This window comes from Harpia harpyja, chromosome 1, assembly GCF_026419915.1.
Source record: "Harpia harpyja isolate bHarHar1 chromosome 1, bHarHar1 primary haplotype, whole genome shotgun sequence".
NCBI lineage: Eukaryota > Metazoa > Chordata > Aves > Accipitriformes > Accipitridae > Harpia > Harpia harpyja.
The window spans coordinates 6,076,563-6,095,931 of record NC_068940.1 but is presented as its reverse complement, the minus strand read 5'-3'; the positions used below and the strand labels follow the sequence as shown (position 1 = coordinate 6,095,931).

Sequence of the window (19,369 nt, the reverse complement as noted above, 5' to 3'; positions counted from 1 at the left end):
TTGAGGAACCCTAAGTATTAGGGCTGTATTATCTTATACATGGCATTGATTATTCTTCAAATTCATCTTTTTCTGAAATTCCACAATTTCATTGTAAATTGTTCGAATTGAGAATCAACTTAGGACTCTGTTTATTTTTCTTGGTTTCTGAAGTTGAGTGAATGGAGATGATAGTATGTCTTCACAGAAGAAATCTTGCAAGATTTCTGATTGCCAGATAAAATGATTGCACGCAATCTTGCTAGGCGTTTGTCAGGATTATGAGGGTTTAAAATGGCTGGCAAAGTATAAGTCATTTTATGCTCAGAAGTATTGAAACAGGTTGACCACCTCCATTAGCTAGGCTATAAGGAGCATCGAGAGTTCTGTATGTTTGAAGCAACTTCTTGGTTTTTTTAAATTGTTTTATCTTTCATAATGACCACTGTGTATTCTTGGTTCACTGAACAACGTGTTGTGGAGCTTCTCTACTGACCCTAGAAAACATCTGCTGCAATTTTTAGACTTACTGTAAATGCATTTATGTAATAAATGTTACAAAATGCTTACTGGGGTTGTGGAGCAGTTTCTACTTTGTGTACTTCAGAATAGATAAACTGCATTTCATTTCAAATAACTTAATATTGGCTGATGCACAATAAATTGTTCTTGTGTGATTTTGCATTGTATTTCATAGCAGAGAATTTTTTAAACACCATCTAAATCTAAGCAATAAGGAATTTTGTGCTGCTTTCTTTCAGACTGTCAGAGCAAAGGTTACTATAATTTTCAAGTGTATATGTGTTTTATATTTTTCCGCAATTATATCTTCCCCCCCCTTTTTTCATTAAGAAAAGATGTTTCTCATGTGTAACTAATTTTACTTATTTTTCTTCATCAATGCTTTGAGAAAGGCTAAGAGCTTGATTTTTGTTAGTAACTGAATTTTATTCTGCGTGAAATCTCATGCTTTTCTCCCTTTTTAAAACTACTTTTTAAACAATATAATCAACAGTGATATAAAAATGCACTATGCAATGTCATATTTTAGGCAGTCATACTGGATTGAACTGTAATTAATTGCTGTTGCTGAATACACTGTGGTCCTTATTCTCTTTTCATACCCTAGCTTTTCTTTGTGTGTAATAATTCCATCCAGGAAGAAATCTAATTACTAAGATAATTAACACCTTATCACCAAATGAAGTTCAGACATTTGTAGAGTTTATGAATTTTTAAAATATGTAATTCCCTTTTAACTGAGTGACAACTGGTGTTACGGAGAAAAAGCATATTTTATTGTATCTGGCTTGATTGGACCTTATAATTCATGTTGCTATAGAAACAACCAAACCTTTATAAAGGATGGTATTACTACTACCATTTGTAATAAATGCTTTGACTGTTGCCAATAGTGTTATTAAAATGGTTAGAATAACTTCATTATAATGGTTTTGTCAAACATAATGAGTGTTCTATTCATGTTCCGAGAAATGGCAGCTGATGTTATGTGATATTGATTTATAAAGTAATGTACTTTTTCTTCCATAAGCTTACTATTACTGCACAAAATATTTGCAATGTGAACAAAATCATGTTGCAGATTACAGTGCTCCTCTGTTCGCTCAGTCCTTAAAGCTAACGAATTTTATTGTTACCTGATATCAAGCAGAACTTCATATCTTGCGGTTTGTCAGTCTTAAGAAAGCAATGGTAATTGAGGCTGTTTAGCCAACAGCTCTGGGGATTTTTGTTGTTCTGTGCAATAGTCAGCTTGTGTTTTCCACTTACGATTATTGGACCGAGTCCTTGAAAGTGTTCAGTTTTATTCTGGTTTTGATTTGGCATTCAAATGCCATGTTTTAACTTTGTCTCAAATGATGGAGTCTGAATTCTTGAACTCAAAAAGGAATTGAAATAATTTGGTTTCTTCTGTGGGGATTTTTCATAAGGAAAACGTGAAAGAAGATTCTAATAATATAATGTCTAATAAATTCCTGTGCAGCTAATTATATATGCAGACACCTGCAAAAAGGAGGCCAAGACATTAGCTTTAATATAAGCTCATTGCTAATAGTTAAATAAAAAACTGATTTAAGTTTAAAAAAAAAAAACAAACCCACAAAAGATATTTACTACCATATACTGTTTGTTTGAAGGCTGCTGTGGTGAATATAAGCTACGCATGCTCTAATATTGCACCTAATCAAATTACTAAGAACAATATTCTCTGCTTCCCCTTTCTTGGGTCTTTTGCCAACAGATTCTCATGTTCCAGTAGAGCTCGTTGTTGCAGGAAGTTTTTCTTTCAGCTATTCAAACTCAAGTTTCTTCACCCACTCTAACCACAGCATTATTTTTTCTGCAGTGATGTACTGTCTAATAAGAAATGATAGTTCTCTTTGCCCATTCAAATGCTTTATAAATGTCATTTGGATTACATGCGTTTGTATTTACAGTTCTGCTGTCTCTTGTCCTGGTGAGGGGAAGAGAAGCCCTCCAGACATTTCTTTAGATTGGAGACAGTCTTGGAGACCCCTTCTTAAGCTCACGTGTGAGCTTTGCTTGTGGCAGTGGTCTCTATGCCATTCACCCGTAAAAGAATCTCTCGGCTGTTCCCTTGCCTGTAGCCTAGTAAAGAACTGTAGAATTATTTAGGTTGGAAGGAACCTCTGGAAGTCATCTCATCTATTCCCCCCCCTTTGAAACAGGGCCAGCTTTAAGTCAGATACCACCAATATCTTTATAGGGTTCTCACTTTTCCTCATAAATCATACTTTCTCCAGTTCATCGTTACTGATAGTGTAGAATCAAGTCTGTGTTGTAGAAACAGTCTCATCTGTGTAAGTAGGGAGCACTGAGCACTTCTGAACACTGTACATTACTGCCTCTCTGCAGAAGGGGTTTATCGTTATTCCCACTTTACATAAGCAGGCTGAATACAAAACAGTGCTGTGGTTTCATGGTTTCTCATAGGGCAGTGGTCATCCAGCTGGCTAGTGTCAGATTTGGAAAACTGAGCTGATATCTCCTGGGTCCCATAGAGTGCTCTGTAAATACTATGCAGTAATCTCTTGGTTGTAGGAGTCATTTTTTGGGCCATGTCACAGAATCACAGAAGGGCTGAGGTTGGAAGGGATCTCTGGAGGTCATTTTGTCCAACGCCCCCCTGCTCAAGCAGGGCCACCTAGAGCCAGTTGGCCAGGACTGTGGTGTCCAGATGGCTTTTGAATATTTCCAAGAAGTGAGACTCCACAACCTCCCTGGGCAACATGTGCCATTGCTCAGTCACCCTCACTAAAAAAGTGTTTCCTGATGAGGAGCACACCACCTGAGCCGCCATGCCCTTGACTACTGCCCTGCAGAGCTCTGTAGTCACTTTTAATACTGTCCAGGTGTCTCGCAGTATCATTTGTGCCCACATGAAATAACAACAGGGCGTAGTAGTCAGAGGGCCAGACAAGCCCCACAACATCCCGGATCCTGGCCCCTGGCAGACAGCAAACCTCTCTAGATGATTGCTTGGGTTGACAAACGGGTGCCTGTGTCCCCCACAGCAGGGAGTCACCCATTACAATGACTTGCCGCTTCTTCCTGGTAGTCTTGCGTGGTTTAGTTATTAGGTGAACCAGATACTTTTGTTGTTGGCACATCTGGCTCCTTTTTGGCTTTGAGGGTGATGAACCTATTTAGCAGTTGTAAGCCCTGTGGGGCAAGATCCTTCCTCTTGGTGTCAGAAGTTAGCAGCTTCCATCCTTCCCCAGAGGTTTCACTTCCCTTGGTAGTGGGGGTTGACACTACCTGCTTCTCTACTGCAGATGGGGCCTGAGGCTCTTCAAGCTGTTGAGTTGCAGAGAAGATCCTATCTCCCTTTGATCTTCTCTGATGCTGTGCAGCTTGCTCACTTCCTCCCATCCCTCCTCCACTTGGAGGCACAGCTGCTCCAAGACAGCACAGCTCCTGCAGGACAGAGGGCCATCTCCTGGCACCAGAGAGAGCCCCCAGGAATTCCCTGCAGCCTGGGACTTGGAGGGCTGCATCCGCCATCTGAAGCTCAGTCTGGGAGCAAGCCTCGACCCTAGCAGGGATGGCTACTCCAACAACTACTCGGGAAAATGCTCAGTGACATATTACCACCGTGTCTAAGACTGTTACTGTGGCACAATTTCAACTGAGGCCCCCTTACTTCACCCCCTTCTGTGCGCCCTGCTGCGCTAACTGCTGTGTCTGTTGGCTGCCTCTGTTAGCTGCGCTCTCTTAAGCCGCTGTGTGTAATGGTTCTGCATACTTAGTCCAAGGGGAACAGTTAGGAAATGTTGACCTTGCTAAATAACAAGAGAGCTCAGTGCCTGTGCATTTGTAAACTTCAGTATTTTGTTTTCCTTTTAAAGCAAGGCATAGGCTGATTTTATGGAGTACTGAGTTAGAAATTAACTTGTGACTAAGAGGTGTCTTATTGGTTCCAAAGCCAATTTTGTTCAAAATTGCTAGGTTCTATGGCATGCCAGTCCCCTCTTTTGGATATCCTGTTCTACTTCGATAGCGGCATTATAAAACATTAAATAGTTTACAAATTCTAGTGACTAAGTCTCAGAAGTTATAAATTTTGTGGATTAAGCAATCAGAACTTAAGAAATTTACAAGCTCTGCTGATCACCTATAATTTTGAATGAAGAAGGAGTTGGTCCAGATGTTCTCACTCTTCTGTCACAATCCTAATCCAATTTTTGCTGCAATATTTTTCTTCTATTCCTTGTGCTCTTGGCTGAGTACCAAATGCATTTTTCATTAGCAAGCAATGGTATTAAAATCTCTTTTTTTTTTTTTTTTTTTTTTCCCGAAGATCACTTTAGGTCTCAATTTCTGTAGATAAAGTTGAAGAGTTATATGTCTATGTACACTAGCTTTTAAGGGAACAAGATTTTACATGTCCTTAGTTCAGTGTTCTTTTCTACTTTCTTTACAGAGTGCCTGGAATAACAATTGCTACAGACATCATCTGTGGGTTTCCAGGAGAGACAGATGAAGATTTTCAAGAAACAATGAAACTTGTAGAACAGTACAGGTTTCCGAGCTTGTTTATTAATCAATTTTACCCACGCCCAGGAACACCGGCTGCAAAAATGCATCAAGTTCCAGCTACAGTGGTAAGATCCATTTTCTTGTGCCAGTGTACATGGTGTACTCAGATGTCTTTAAATACATAAAGCATGTACATGAAAATGTAGATTTTCTGCAGAACTACGCTACAATTCAATTAAAGGGTTTGGTTTTTTTTCAGTCCAGTAAGTGAAATGATTGTTGAATTGCCTTTAGAGGTTAGCTAGATCACTGAATGCATTTTCATATATAAATTACTGTTCAGATTGTTAGGAAGAGTAAAATAGCGGTTATACTAAAGTCATGTCTTCTTTCTATCAAGTTTTGGCTGAATGAGTACAAAGAGTGATAGCTGATTACACGTATTTTTTTTCCATTTTAAGATTTTTGTGACTCCAGCAATCTCAAGCTTATTGTAAATAATTATGCAAAGTATTAATAATAGAGCAATGATAATCTCTGATTTATTTGTCAAATATCAAATCTGCAGGCAACTTCTTCTCAAGACTCTCCTTATACACTGCTTATAAACTCTGCTTCCTTCAGCCTGCATGTTAAAGGCCATTGATAAAACTGGCATTTAATCTTTCGGTTTTCAGCTGGTTTCTTTCTTTCTTTCCATTTTTGAGTGAGAAGTGTAACCCTTCCTGATACCAACATTCTCATCTCAAATTCCCATGAGGAAAATGGCCTGTTTTGATGTAGAAGGTAGATGGCTATTGACTGTATTTTGCTTGATATAAATAGCTATTTATAAGCAATAATAACAGCAATCACATCTGAAGGCATGGTTTGATTTATTTTAAAAATATTGAATTTGTAATTTTTGTAATCTAAATATCAAAACAAGAAAGTATACAAGACTGATGCCTGTACAATAATTCAACTCATTATTATCTCATTATTATGGGCATAAATAACATTCGTATTTCCTTTCAGTGTAAGAATGAAAGTCAGCCAACAATGTAAATCAGTTTAAATAAAAAAACATTTCTTTCAATTTATGTATCCTGCTACACCAACACAAAGTCAAAACTACATATCAGTACTTGTATCCCTTTGCTCATACATCTGAAATCTAAACAATTTCTGCTTACTCTCAGTATATACCACAAATTCCATAGGATATGTCAGCTGCTGAGGACATAAAATGATATTATATTTGGCTTCTTCAGTTTATTGTTTAGAGAAGTACAGCTTAAGTAATGACTGCTCATTTGTTGTAGGCTATCTCATAATGGGAAATACTGAGTTTCCAAATATAAATAGCTGCTGTTGATGTAGTCTACTCAGTGTAACCAACTCACGTTGTTGAATTATTTTTATTAGTTTTGAATGCTTTTTAAAAACTTCTTTAATTTAAAAAAATGCAGAAATGTAATTTTTGGAAGTTAGGAAGCTTAAAAATCAAAACATTGATTTATGTTTCTGGTTTGCATTCTTTCATCCACAAGTTTTTCAGTGTGCTATTTTCACAGGAGGTGCAAAGAGCTTAAGTTAATTTACCCTCTTCTGTTTAACTGGGTGCCCTGGGAAGGCAATATGTGAAGAGCTAAATTATTAAAAAAACATTAGCTTTTCTGTGGTTAGGAGTGTTACTTGGAAAATGGTAATGTCATTTTAACCCAGTTTTACATTCTTTCTTCCTATTTGTAGAACTAGTATTATTGCTTTCAGTGAATTAGAACCTTCAAAGAAGATGGGGCTTCTAATCCAGAACTGATGAAAATCTGTAATTAACAGATTTTGTTTCTCTCTTTTATTCTGCCTGCCCCCCCCGCCCCCTCCCCCCCCCCCCCGCAGTCCTTCAAAAATCCTGTGTTGTGAGATCCTTTGTTCTTTTATCTCCTTGTAGAAATGGAGAGTAACTAGTCAGACAGAGCAGGAAAGGCTTGTGCTAATCTCTTACATTTTATATTCACATTACTTCTAGACAGAAGCTGATGGTCTTTCCTGCGTTACCAAGAATGGACAGGCATTTCATTTGTCATTCCTTGCCTAGAGTAATTTATGTTTCTCTGCTAGGAGAAGGAAGTAGCATGTTACCATCTACGTTATGCACTCTTACCCCTTCATCCTTTAATAAAATATTATTTGTGCCATCTTTCTGTTAATGCATTTATTTTATTGCATTTGCATAGGGGAAGAAATAGTACATAAAGTGACATACAACTGTTATGTGCAAGCATCTCAGTGTACAGGTGGTACATTGTATTATCAGCCTGAACTTGTGAGCTAGTGCTTTTACAGAATGTTCATAACATTATCCTCTGCAGTGGATCTGTTGGTAGGATCTCTTTTTATGAAAAGAATTTCGGCTGTATTATTTAACTACAGACGCTGAACCAGTGAGCAAGTTATCTGACAGTTGTTATCGTTGTCTTTTTTTCTAAAGACTGGGTGTATTTGCTATGTTATTTCAGCTTTGCAATACTTCTGCAATGGATGGATCTGTTGCTATTTGCAAACTGCTCCACTTTAGTGAGTTCCACTTCAACTCTGGTTCAAGACAGCTTCAGTGATTCTGCCCAAGTATCACAGCTGCAATAATAACGTATTTGCCTTGTCAGTTCCATTTAAGTTAGCTCTTTCTAGGAAGATCTTATGACTTCTAGGGACAGTCTGTGGAGTATTAAGCTTAGTAACATTTAGTGCTTTAAAATTTTTAGTGGATGGTTTTGATGGAAGTCATAAATATAATTGCCTTTTTGGAGAAAACCCTCATTTGAGTTTATCTTAATAGAAAAAAAAATTGGTAGGTCAGCGTGGAATCTTCCCTTCACATAGATAATTTATCTTTGAAAGCCTTACAAGCACTGATATTTTTCTAAAAGGGCAGATGACACTAATCCAGATGGACAGTTCTGCCACCATAAATTCAGAAAAGACAGTTAAGGCTGCAGGCCTTTCTTGTTTCTCCTGAAGAAAAAGTGTCCATGGAGAATCAGACATCTGTCTAAATGGTCTCATCATTTCATAACCATCAATTAGATTATGCTTACCATAAAAGCTGTCTCCAGTTTAGAGAAAAGTTAGAGCACAGTTAAGCAAAACTAGGCATGATTTTGGTTGCGGTTTTTTTATAAGCAATTGCAGTGATGCTGGGTCATGTACATGAAAATCAAGTCAAGATGTTGTTCAGAACTTAAATGCTACCCCAAAATTCTGTTTTTCTTGGCTTTTACCCCCATTTTATCCACCTACTGCTAAATACATTGTTTCAGAGATGAGTCTGGATGCTCGTTGTCTCCAGTGGGCTGTCTGTAGGAAATTTTCACTCTGAAGTGTGTTAACTATGAAATGCTATTTTGTAGATGATGATGATGATTATTATTATTATGGATCTGGATTTCTCCATTTCCCAATTGCATTCAATCATAAAAGTTATATTGCTGATAGTTGCATAACTCAAATTACAGATTGTAGTCAGATAAATTTTTTAATAAGCAATGTAAGAGAACATGATTTAGACATGTCTGGTAGGGATTTTATATTTAGCTGCATTGCAAAGGATCAGAATGCTTTAATTCTAAGTGTAAAAATTACTCTTTGTCTCTAAAATTAAGGATCTGTAACACCTTATGTTCTTGATAATTTAATTTCTCTGTGCTTTATTTTTTTCAAGGTAGCTATTACTTGTCTGGGGACTTGCGAGGAGACTTCTCTCTCTTGTCCTTGAGATTTGGTCCATCACGATTTCTGCAAGCATTAGGGGACATCATCATCTCAAGATCAGCTTGATTTCCATTACATGGAAACAACATGAGGAAGTAGCCATTTTGAAAATAGGGGTAGTAGTAAGGTACAGTTAGGTTCATCTCTACTGAGAATAGGAGATGGCAGCTGTTTTGAGAGCAGTAATGTGACTGCAGCTTTATGATTACACTGCCCTCAACTGCAGTGTGGATTCCAATCTTTCTATATGTATTTTCAATAGTGTGAGCAATTCAGGTTCAGTTATTGGTAAAATTATTAGATTTTTTTAAAAAAAAGCATTGTGATGTCTAGATAAAAGGCTATATATTCACTTTCCTTACAATCTCTTTCCTTCTCTCTTTCTATATATCATCAAATCATTACCTTGCTCCAAGCTAGAAAATTTTGTCAGTCAATTACTGAACATTTCCTTTAATTCGTCTGAAGAGTGTCTCCTTAAATTTTTCTCTCTATATTACTTGTATCAAGCACTGTCCTTACTATACAATAGGGATAGCATAATGCCGTATGCACTTTCTCAGTGTTTTCTGCCAGACAAGTTGTATTTGACCATTTCTGTGGGAGCAAACCAACTATCTTGTATTTTATGCCTTTATTCTAGGTTGGCTACATATTTTTTATAGACTGCTTTGCTTTTGCTTCCTTCTAAGAGGTCTCCAAGAAGTTTCCTGACACCCTTTCATGACTGACTGGCTGCAGATCCCCCATATCTCTCTTCACCAATTCAAATTCTGCAAGGCACTGGAAATAGATATTCTTGGATACCAGCAGATACAGTATGATGTTTAATTCCTCCTTTGCTGTATTGGTACAGGTTTTGTAGTTCTGAATCTCCACACACAAACAGCTGAACCTTCTGTGGTAGCTCATGTGCTCTTACCTATTCAAAATCAATAATTGTCTGTGTTGCCAAACTGTCCCTGCCTGATTGAGAAGTAACCACATTCCTGCATCGGGCAATATTAGCTGTCTTCTCCTTCTTCACTTTTTAACACCAAGCAGCAGGACAGCAACTGGAATAGCATTGCTTGTGCAAGGGACACTTTTTGCTCTGTTCACAACTCTAAAGGAATGGGAGCACAGCTGAACCTTGCAGTTGTACCATCAAAGAAAAGGCTAGTAAGCTCCCTGTTGAGCAGACAGTAAGGAGAGATGACAATTGAGGGCTGCTCTTGCCCTTGAGCATGTGCTTCAGGTGTTAGTGGGTAGTGATGTGGCACAATGTGCCTAGGGAAGCCAGGGTTGGAGCTCAGGCAAGGGAAGAATTCATCTGTTGTCTGGGATGGATTTAGAAATAACTTTATAGAGTTTTATGTACTCTGTGATATGCAAGAGGACCAATTGCACTGTTAATCACTTGCAGGTGAGAGAGTGCAACTTTGGGTAGTGTTGATTAGTTAATGTGATTTAAGTGCCCAGAAAGGAAGGGACCATTTCCCTTGTTTCTAATACAGGCACAGCAGAATCAGTAATACTTCTTGCCTTAGCTTAATGGCAGCCAATCCAAAGACCATACAATGGGAATATGTAGGGATACTCTAAAATTAAGGAAGAGAGCTGAGGAGATCAGGAGGTGGAAGAAAAGGAAAGAAAAGTGAGTAGGAAAAGGAACAATGCCACTTACTCAACAGTACTGCTACTCTGGTCTACCATCACTACCTTTGAGCTCCCTTGTTAAGTGCTATGACTAAATGGCATTACATGTCCCAGGAATTAGATGCAGCTGTGATAACTGCTTCTGGTGTATGAAAGATGCTTGGCCCCTGACACACCCCCAACACATGCAATGATGCATGATGTAACATGCAGAATGTACTTTATGTGTAAGAGAAGCCAAGACTGAGTCTTGTCTGAGTTTGCTAAATCTCTGTACTACACTTTTATTTTTTCAGCAGTACACTTTTATTTACTGCTTGGTACTCTGCCAGAATAAAGACCTGAGTGAAGACTTTTACAGCAAGTTTGGGACCAGAGAGTTAAAAATGTGAAGGCTGGAGCAGGAGACAGACCATGAAGGAAAAATCAATATATAATCCTTCATATTTGTCACTGAACTATTGCAGTATTCCAAGTTAACATTTTCCAGCAAGTTTTGTACTTGCTTTCTAGTAGTTTTATTTACAACGTGTTTCCTTATGGTTTTTATGAGAACAACATGTGAGGTACTGCAGAAAGCCTTACAAACCATCAAGATAGCTATGATTTCTCTTATCTACAAGCCCAGTTATTCACCAGTGGGATTAATTTTGATTGATATAGCTGTTGGTTAGTGGCAAATCAGTATTGGCTCTTCGTGTTACTTTCTGGATGCTTACAAATAGTTTTGCTTATTTTCCTCCCTATTTTTCCAGGAACTGTATAAACTGACTGACCTATGAAAGCCTGGTTCCTCCTTTTTCCGTCTTTTAAAGATGGTCAAAACATTTGACTCCTTTTATGCCGTGTCTTTAGATCTACCACAGTGCTCACCATTCGGTGTGCAGCCAGAACTGCGGGTTTGTGCAATGAATTCAAAGAAAGGTAATAACCTGTGAATAGGTTTTTTTGTGGTTAGACAAAGCTACTAAATAGAATTTTACAAAAGTTTAAAGAGAGTTTTATTTTAGAGCTAGATTCAGCTCAAGTTCAAACCACTTCAAGTTATTTAACCAGGTGCTGAAATGAAAATCTGTTTGTGTTGTTGTGGGAGACAGTTCAGCCAGTAGGTTTTAAAATAGGTTTTACCCTTTTGGAAAGCTATAAATGATCTGTCTATGGAGCTGCTGAAAATTCACTTCATAGCTTGAATCTGGGGAATGATTGAAATTGCATAGTCACGTCTGGGCTGTGCAGAATCAGACCCCTGAGAAAGGACAATATTTTGACTCCAGCCTGGAGCCGTGGCTCTTAAATCTTGCACTGGTGTACTTCAGGCACATGGTAGAATTCTTATAATAGAAGTCTTAATGCTTTCAAGGAGCCTGACTGTCTTTGTTGAGAAAGCAAGTCAAAATTCAAAGCTATACTGGAAATACACTTAGGAAACCAAGTTGGTGTTCTACTTTCTTGAATTTTGCTTTGTTTTTACAGCAGAAACTGATTGGAATGAAAATGACCTACAGCTTCCTCATAAACTTTATACAAATTCAGTTTGAAAATTTGAGCATCTTAAAGTAAATGTCCAGCTATGGGTTCAATCTAGGCCATGTTGTTAAGAAAAAGAATTAATAGACACTGGGAAATAAAATGTGGAGAATATACATGTGGAGGAAGAGGCAGAGTTCTTTCTAAACTTCACTGTCAAGCTAGAAATAGTTACAGTATTTGCAAGGATTCTGAAACCACCAACAATATCATATAATTTTGTGGGTTGATACTTGCAGCAATGTACAGTCCACAGGTTGACCATCCAATATAAAAAACATTACTTTCAGGAAAGTGTAGTCCTGTAAGATTTGTAGTGGCCATGAGCATTCATTACCCATCCTCTTTGCCCTGTGAGTCCATCTAGAAACCCTGATGGAATTCTGGCATTTTAGTTGCAAGGAAGCTGCAATAGCATCAGGATTTTTGTATACCACATACTCCTGCGCTGAATAGAAGGGAAGGAAGGTACTCTACGGATAAGGTGGAATAGTCTTGGATTTTAAGGGAGAAAATGATTTTTACCTCCAATATAAATATATATGTGATCAGCATCTCAGGTAAATTTCTTCTTTCACTAGAAATATTTTGCTCAAAAAAATTCAAAAGTCAAAAAATGGAAATGTAATTTAGTGAAACGAGTTTAGTGGTGTTGTGGAGTTTTTTTCTTTTTTGTAGGATATATGGTTTAGCATCCATTGCAATCGCTTAGAAAAATGCAGAAGAGTATATCATTCTTCCATATTTCCTACCTAAACTTAGTTCATTGAAATTTTCAAGATTATAACATTGTTCTTTAAAAGAAGTTTATATAAAATGGCATCAGGATAAACTCAATGCATAAATTTATTTTACTTCTGTTACATTTAAATCACACTACAAACTGCATGAATACACACATACATGGAGTATATTGGAAGCCTCTCCCATTAATTAAAAGGATTGAATTGGTAAGACAGGTGTCATGAGAGCAATAAAAGCTGAAAATTGTGCATCTTTTTCATTTACCAGTGATTATGAATTACATATTCTGATCTGGGGCTTCAAGTTAGAATGTCACAGGAAGTTTAAGGACTATTTTGTAAATTCCCTCTTCCCTGTTAGGGAACTGAGGGGAGGCAGAGAGAGAAACAAAAATTTCTTCCAACACCTTTTACTCATTAAGCTGTTGTTATTAGTAGAACCAAGCCATTATTGTTAAAAGCAGATAACTATTTGCACAACACATTCATTTAGTCACTGGCATTGACTCGCATGCTCACCTGTGGTTACCTGTGGAGCAGGAGCTAGGAGGCCAGCCCCAGCTGTGTGCTCAGATGTTGGAGGGTCAACCTTTGGCTTTGAGGTGGGTGCTTGGAAGGTCCCTCGGAGGGATCTTTGTTCCTTTCGATATAAACGTAATCCTGCAGTCTTCATCTGCATATAGGACTCTTGGATGTGGTCCGACTCACTTTGTCTGTTGTTGATCATACTGGCCTTGGGTGGGTTGAACAGACTGTTAGTGTCCTGAGTTTGTTAGTTATTGCAGATTCAGCATGAGTACTAGTCTTCAGAGCTTATTAGTCCTTGGAAAATTTTCATATACTGCATTTTCAGCAGGTAATGTTACCATCTCTGGCCTGCTGTTTTCTGTTACAACTCCATCCAAATCCATAGATGCCTATAGAACCCATTCACAGAAGCTCCTACAGAAGGGACCTCTGTGGCAACTGGATGTTATGTTTATGTATTCGTTGTCCTTCTGTTCTCTTTATTGGCTCATAATGAAGTGGAAGAATCATGAAAGAAGTTTTAACTGTGTCTTTTTTTAACTTTTACTTGAATTACAGTTAGGTAACTTCTGTAATTCTGGAAATTTTTCTCTTTTTTAATTCAGAATTTTAATATACTTTATGAACCAGTCTGCTCAGAGCTGGAAACAGTGCCAGCAGTTATAGACATAAGGGAGTATTGCCCATAACTTAATCCCTGAAATTGGATGTATGCAGCAGAATAGAAAAATATATTGGTTTCAGAAAACCCCCTCTTGGCTTTGGCATTTACGGACTTCCTAAGATGAGAACGTGGTTTAGATTTAATAGTTTGTGACTTAACACAGATAGCAAATTAAGAACCTATCCAGGTCTGATATTAATTATGTTACTGAAATTGTTTAAGCTTTACTACTTTACTATCTTTGTTGCCCAGCATAAATAGGCTCTGGTTGAGTGTGTTAGTTTTGTGGCTATCTGTAACTGTTATTTTAGACTCCAGGAACAGAATTTGCCAGTGCTGTAAGTCCCGTTTAGAATTTCTTTCTTTTTTAAAAATCACTACAGACTTATCAATATCATTCTCTTTGCCTTTAAAGTTTTTTAATGTGCATTTGATTTCATTATTTTTTTTTGTATCATGGAGGTGACTAAGCTTGTCCATCATTTGCAAATCATGTGACATTTATGATGGCCCATAAATTGTGCTTGGAAGAAAAGGACATTGAAGTATCCTGAGGTGGGTTCCTGGTGACCCTTTCCTGAACTTCATCTGTCTTTGATAATCCAAGCACACTCCTTCAAAGCCATCACAGTCAATCAGGTCACTGAATGCTTTGGAGCTCGGATCTTCCGCTGTTTTCATAGCTGCGCCTGCACCTCCAGTCACTGTGCTAAAAATCTATGTGGAACTTGGAATTGCTGAAAAACTGGAAGTAGGGTGGAGGACTGAATAGTACATTAAGGTAAAACAGTGAGGGCAATTTTTGTGTGTCTAGTGAATTTGTGTGTTGTGGGTACATGAGTGGTCTCTCCCACACAGCAAACACTTGAGCACTGTTTACCGCTCACTGTTTCTCTTCTGCTCTTTTTGTTCCTTCTGGGATGTCGGAAAACCTGGTGCTTTCAAGGCTGCTGTTGTGCGATAAAGCACACAGACATCTCACCAGATTATAAAAAGTAAAAGAGTGCACTGCAGCCAGGTCAGTCCTGTGTATATATATGTCCTGGGCTTAACATACATATATATATATATATATATTTATATATAAAAACTACATTTCATTACTAAAATGTAGTTTGCGGTTCATTCTGGTTTGTATTATTGCATGACTGGGCGCAATAACTAATATATATTCAAAATCAGTCTGTCCCTTGTGACCAATCACTTTATTTCTGATTTAGTGTCAATCTATTTGAAATATGGCTGATACCCCAGGCCAAGTTTCTGTTGGATACTTTTGTTCTACAAAATCTTTTTGAGCTAAACAGTCTTCCTAATCAGTTACAGTGGCATCCTTAGAAAATACCCACCTCATATAGATTATGAAATTTCAGTATGAATTTTAAACATAAAAATCTACCAGAAATGAGACAGAGCATTTACAAACTGTGCCCAATTTAAGGACCCTCAAGATGAACAAGGGTTGAAGGCCTTTTTTGAAATTAAGGATTTCTTTGTGAAAGAATAAATTTTGCATAATTTGCCCACTGCTAAGGGAGAGATTTTATTATGAAGAATGACAGGAATAACAAACATTAATCCTAAACTAAATTAAAGAACTGAAGTGTAGCAGAAGGAATGGAATTCAGTAATATTTGTGAAATGTATGAGTTTGGAGAGTCTGTATTACATAGCTGAAATTATATGGGAGGTAAGAAGGAAGAAATTGCAATGCCCATGGTTTAATTGAAAATGGAACCTTCAAGAAATTATTTTCAAATAGGTTGACAGACGACCTTATGAAGATCCTAGGCTGTTTTTTGAAAATGTTTGTATTTTTCAATAACTAAGAATCTCTACTTAAAATGTAAAATAGACTAAACCATGACTATTTGTGTTACCGTAATCCTGAAGACAGGATCACTCTAATGTTTGTGATCATTTTCTGGATTAATATGACTAGTAAAGGTGCGTAAAGTTTTATATATTTTCCTCTTTTAGTCAAAAAACACATTGCATGGGCTCATAAAACTTTGTTCTAAATTTTTTAGAAAGAGTCACTGAGTGTACAAAAGACCGAAGAGTATACAAAATATGAATTATGAATGTATAGTTCTGACGTTAATTGGAGTTGGAAAAAATGTCTACCATCCTGGAACATTAAGGTAAACTGCTGAATATAACACATTGTACACTAAGTGACATTTTCCATGTGTGGATCAAAAATTATTAGAAAGTAATTTCTTAAACCAAGCTAAATAATGAAATACACATGTATCAATACTTAAAGTAGAACAGTGAGTCTATTTTAACATAGTAATTCCAGGTAGGTTAGGTCAAAAAGACTAGCTAATCCCCAAATGATTTTTTATGCTTCATTATAGATGCAATCAGAAAGACAGGAATAGTATCAGTAGAAGTGAGTTAGCTAGAGGAAGTAGGAAACTTGTCAAGCCTGTATTGTCACTTCTGCCCTTTCAGACCTTACAGGGCACAGAATGCAAGAGCATAATGAACACCAGTTATGATTTTATCAAGAAATCTGGCTGGGGCACAACATTTTTTTCAGGATCATTTCTAAGAGGGTGATGCACTGAATAACTCAAGGTCAAAGAGAACGGTTCACTGGTTTCTGATCACTTTTAAAAAAATTGTTTTGCAGAACAAAAAGCAATCTCTAAACTTTGATAACGTGGCAGTTTCAGTGGCTTGGCTTATATTTGTGTTGTGGTTATAGGTACATAGATTTAAGGCTTTATGGATTGAATCTCCAAGCAAGGGTTTTAAATGTACTTTGGTTGGAGTAGTTGCTACATCTCTCTCTGGTGTTTTGCCAAGTAACTCTTTGGAGATTAAAGTTAGGCCAGTCGGTGTCTGTAGATAGGGTGCTCCCAACTCCATTCTGTTTTATAAAAGTTTGGAGTTTGGAACTACCCAAGGCCTTTGTAGTTTTGAGATCACAGATGTAACGTGGGGGAAAAGAAAGACACAGCTTCATTATTGCTCAGAAAATGCAAGTTGCTGAAGTTAGAGAATGCCATAACACAAAAGGCATTAGACATGCTGTTTCAGAAAAAAAGTTCCAATCTCATGGTTTTTGCTCTTGCATCTATTATGCTGCAGCCTCTGTGCTTTTAGTAATACTGGGGAAGAAAACGGTGAAAATACTTGCAAAGCTGCTTCATTCTTCTCCCGGAGTCTGTCAAAGTTGTAGTTAAATTCTACCTTGGCTCATGAAGTTCAATGTGGTTTTAACTCTAAATTATGTAATCCATTAGATACTACACAACCAGGTAATAACGTGGTTTTCCAGACTTGTTGGAAAGAAAAACAATGTTGCTCTTGGTTGTTAGCACGCTCAAGTGTTTGAGATGCTTTATAAGCTCTAAATTACATAAGGGTCCTGTGGCAAAATAAAATAGTATTTTAATTCTGATCAGCAGTATGTAAAAGAGAAATGGGGGAGAAGATGGTTGGTGAGGGAAGAGAACTGAAATAAAGACATTCATCTCGTTGCCTTGACACATGTTACTATTCACTGTGATCAAGAAGGAAAAGAAGAGTATTTGAATGGAAACAGATATGGGTCCCTCTTACTGACGGCAGCCCCATATACTGGAGGGTTTTTAAATTATGGAAACAGAAAAACAAAAGCAGGAGAACTTTGCTGATGATATATTGAGGCTGACACCTTCAGTGGAACTGGTAGAATCTGCAGATGTGTCGTGGTATTAGGCTGAAATTATTAAGAACCTTGAAGGTGAAAATAGACTTTTTAAAACTAAAAGTTGAGTCTAAAGGAAACCAGTGATAACTTCATATTGGGGATTAATTTTGTCCCTTTTATTCCCAGATGAAAATCTGAGAATAATTCATTTAAGCTGCTTCTAAGTAATCTGCATTAAAAATACCTCATCGATACTGTAATTCTCCTTCACGATAAACATTGTAGACCTATACCGGCTTGAAAGGAAAACAAAGAAGTTTTAGGCTACATTAATATCATCTGAAAGACAGGTAATTATCACCTGAGTATGAAAAGAGGATCACCAGAGAAGTGCAATACACGTGTGCGCCTACGATGTTTAGTATTTGGTATAGTTACTTCATTTCTAAACTTACTTTTCTAAAGTATTTTTCTATTTGTAAAAATGTATTGTTAGGATACCCTTACCTTTACCCTATTTTCACACCATTATTTGAAAAAAAAAAAAAAAATTAAGTTCAGCTTTATTTTTCTGACGTAGTCAACACAAAATTTTATGCTGGTTAATTTGTGCAGAAAATATTTGAAACAGTTTTAGAGATTCATCCTGTATGGGGGTTTTTTTGTTTGTTTTTTTTTTTTTACATTCTACCTATTCGTTCTTTAACTGATTATTTCCTATCAGAAGTAGGACAATACTCCACAGTGTAGTCCACTTAAAGCAGTAGAAAATGTTTCATTATGGCTAAAAATCAATGCACAAGAAAAAAAGAGTAAAAACACCAAGGTCACTAACTCTTAGCTTTATTGGTATATAATTCTGGATGTGTTCTAAAAGGATCCTTTATTGTTACTGTACTTTAAGCATATAATATACGTCTCAGATGACCAATGTCCCTTTAAAAAAATCTCACTAGTTAAAAGAGCAAAGTATGTGTTACTTGCATGTATGCTTACAGGGGGGAAAATAATGAAATTATGGTAATGTGTTGTTTTCTCACTACTAACATTGTCTGTGTATGTTGTCGTAAGAAACATCATTAGTTGATGTTGGTTTCTGGTTCTTATTTTTACAACTGCGTGTTGAACGCTACCTGTCTTTTGAGAAGCACTTAATAACTTATGTGTATTTTAGTAACAAGCTTGAAATAATTCACTTACAAAAGTATTGCTTTACCTAGGGAAACACTGCCGTCCCAGCATACTTATGTGTACATGCATTTATGATTTTACAGTATTTAATTCAGTCCTGCAGCAGCACTTTAATCCAGTGTTTCTCAATCTTTCACATACTTTTCCAGCTAAAGATAGAAATAAAAAGTATCTCCATTGTGTCTCCCATATAATGCAGCATTTTAAAAACTTACTGAAACAGAAAAGTGACTAATTGTTTTTACGGTCATATTCATATATTTTTAGTGGCCCACATTAGCATACTATCTGAATGTATGTCTTTATCTCATCTCCCTAAACTTGTTTCTTTAAGTGTGATGAACTAAGTACTATGGGTTTAAAATTTAAATCAGTGCATGACTGAGTCATCAGAATTTTGTAACCTAACAAAATCTCTGCTTCTGTAAAGTGCGCGCACACACACACATACATACATACATCTATTGGGGAACCTTCTGTCCAGAGTCTTGCTTGTAAATTTAGGAGGATCTTGCTGGGCTCCCACAGACTCCAACATGTGAACAGTTGCACACAGCAGTGATGCAGGCAGCACCCTCCACCCAGGGAAAGCCCTTCCTTCTGTATTAATAGGGTACTGCTCTGCGGTTCCCCAGATGGCCTGCTACTACTGCTTTAAAAAAATCCCCACTTCATATG

At 37.1% G+C, this 19,369-nt stretch overlaps 1 protein-coding gene across 4 annotated transcripts in view; it reads left to right on the top strand.

The window, feature by feature from the left end:
* The window catches only part of CDKAL1 (CDK5 regulatory subunit associated protein 1 like 1), a 432,072-nt gene that overhangs the window by 313,093 nt on the left and 99,610 nt on the right, over positions 1–19,369 (top strand). For all 4 annotated transcript variants that reach the window (XM_052805186.1, XM_052805237.1, XM_052805157.1 and 1 more), the window contains one exon: positions 4,946–5,126. In XM_052805186.1, the coding sequence (XP_052661146.1) occupies positions 4,946–5,126 (181 nt within the window). The remainder of the gene's footprint in view (positions 1–4,945; positions 5,127–19,369) is intronic.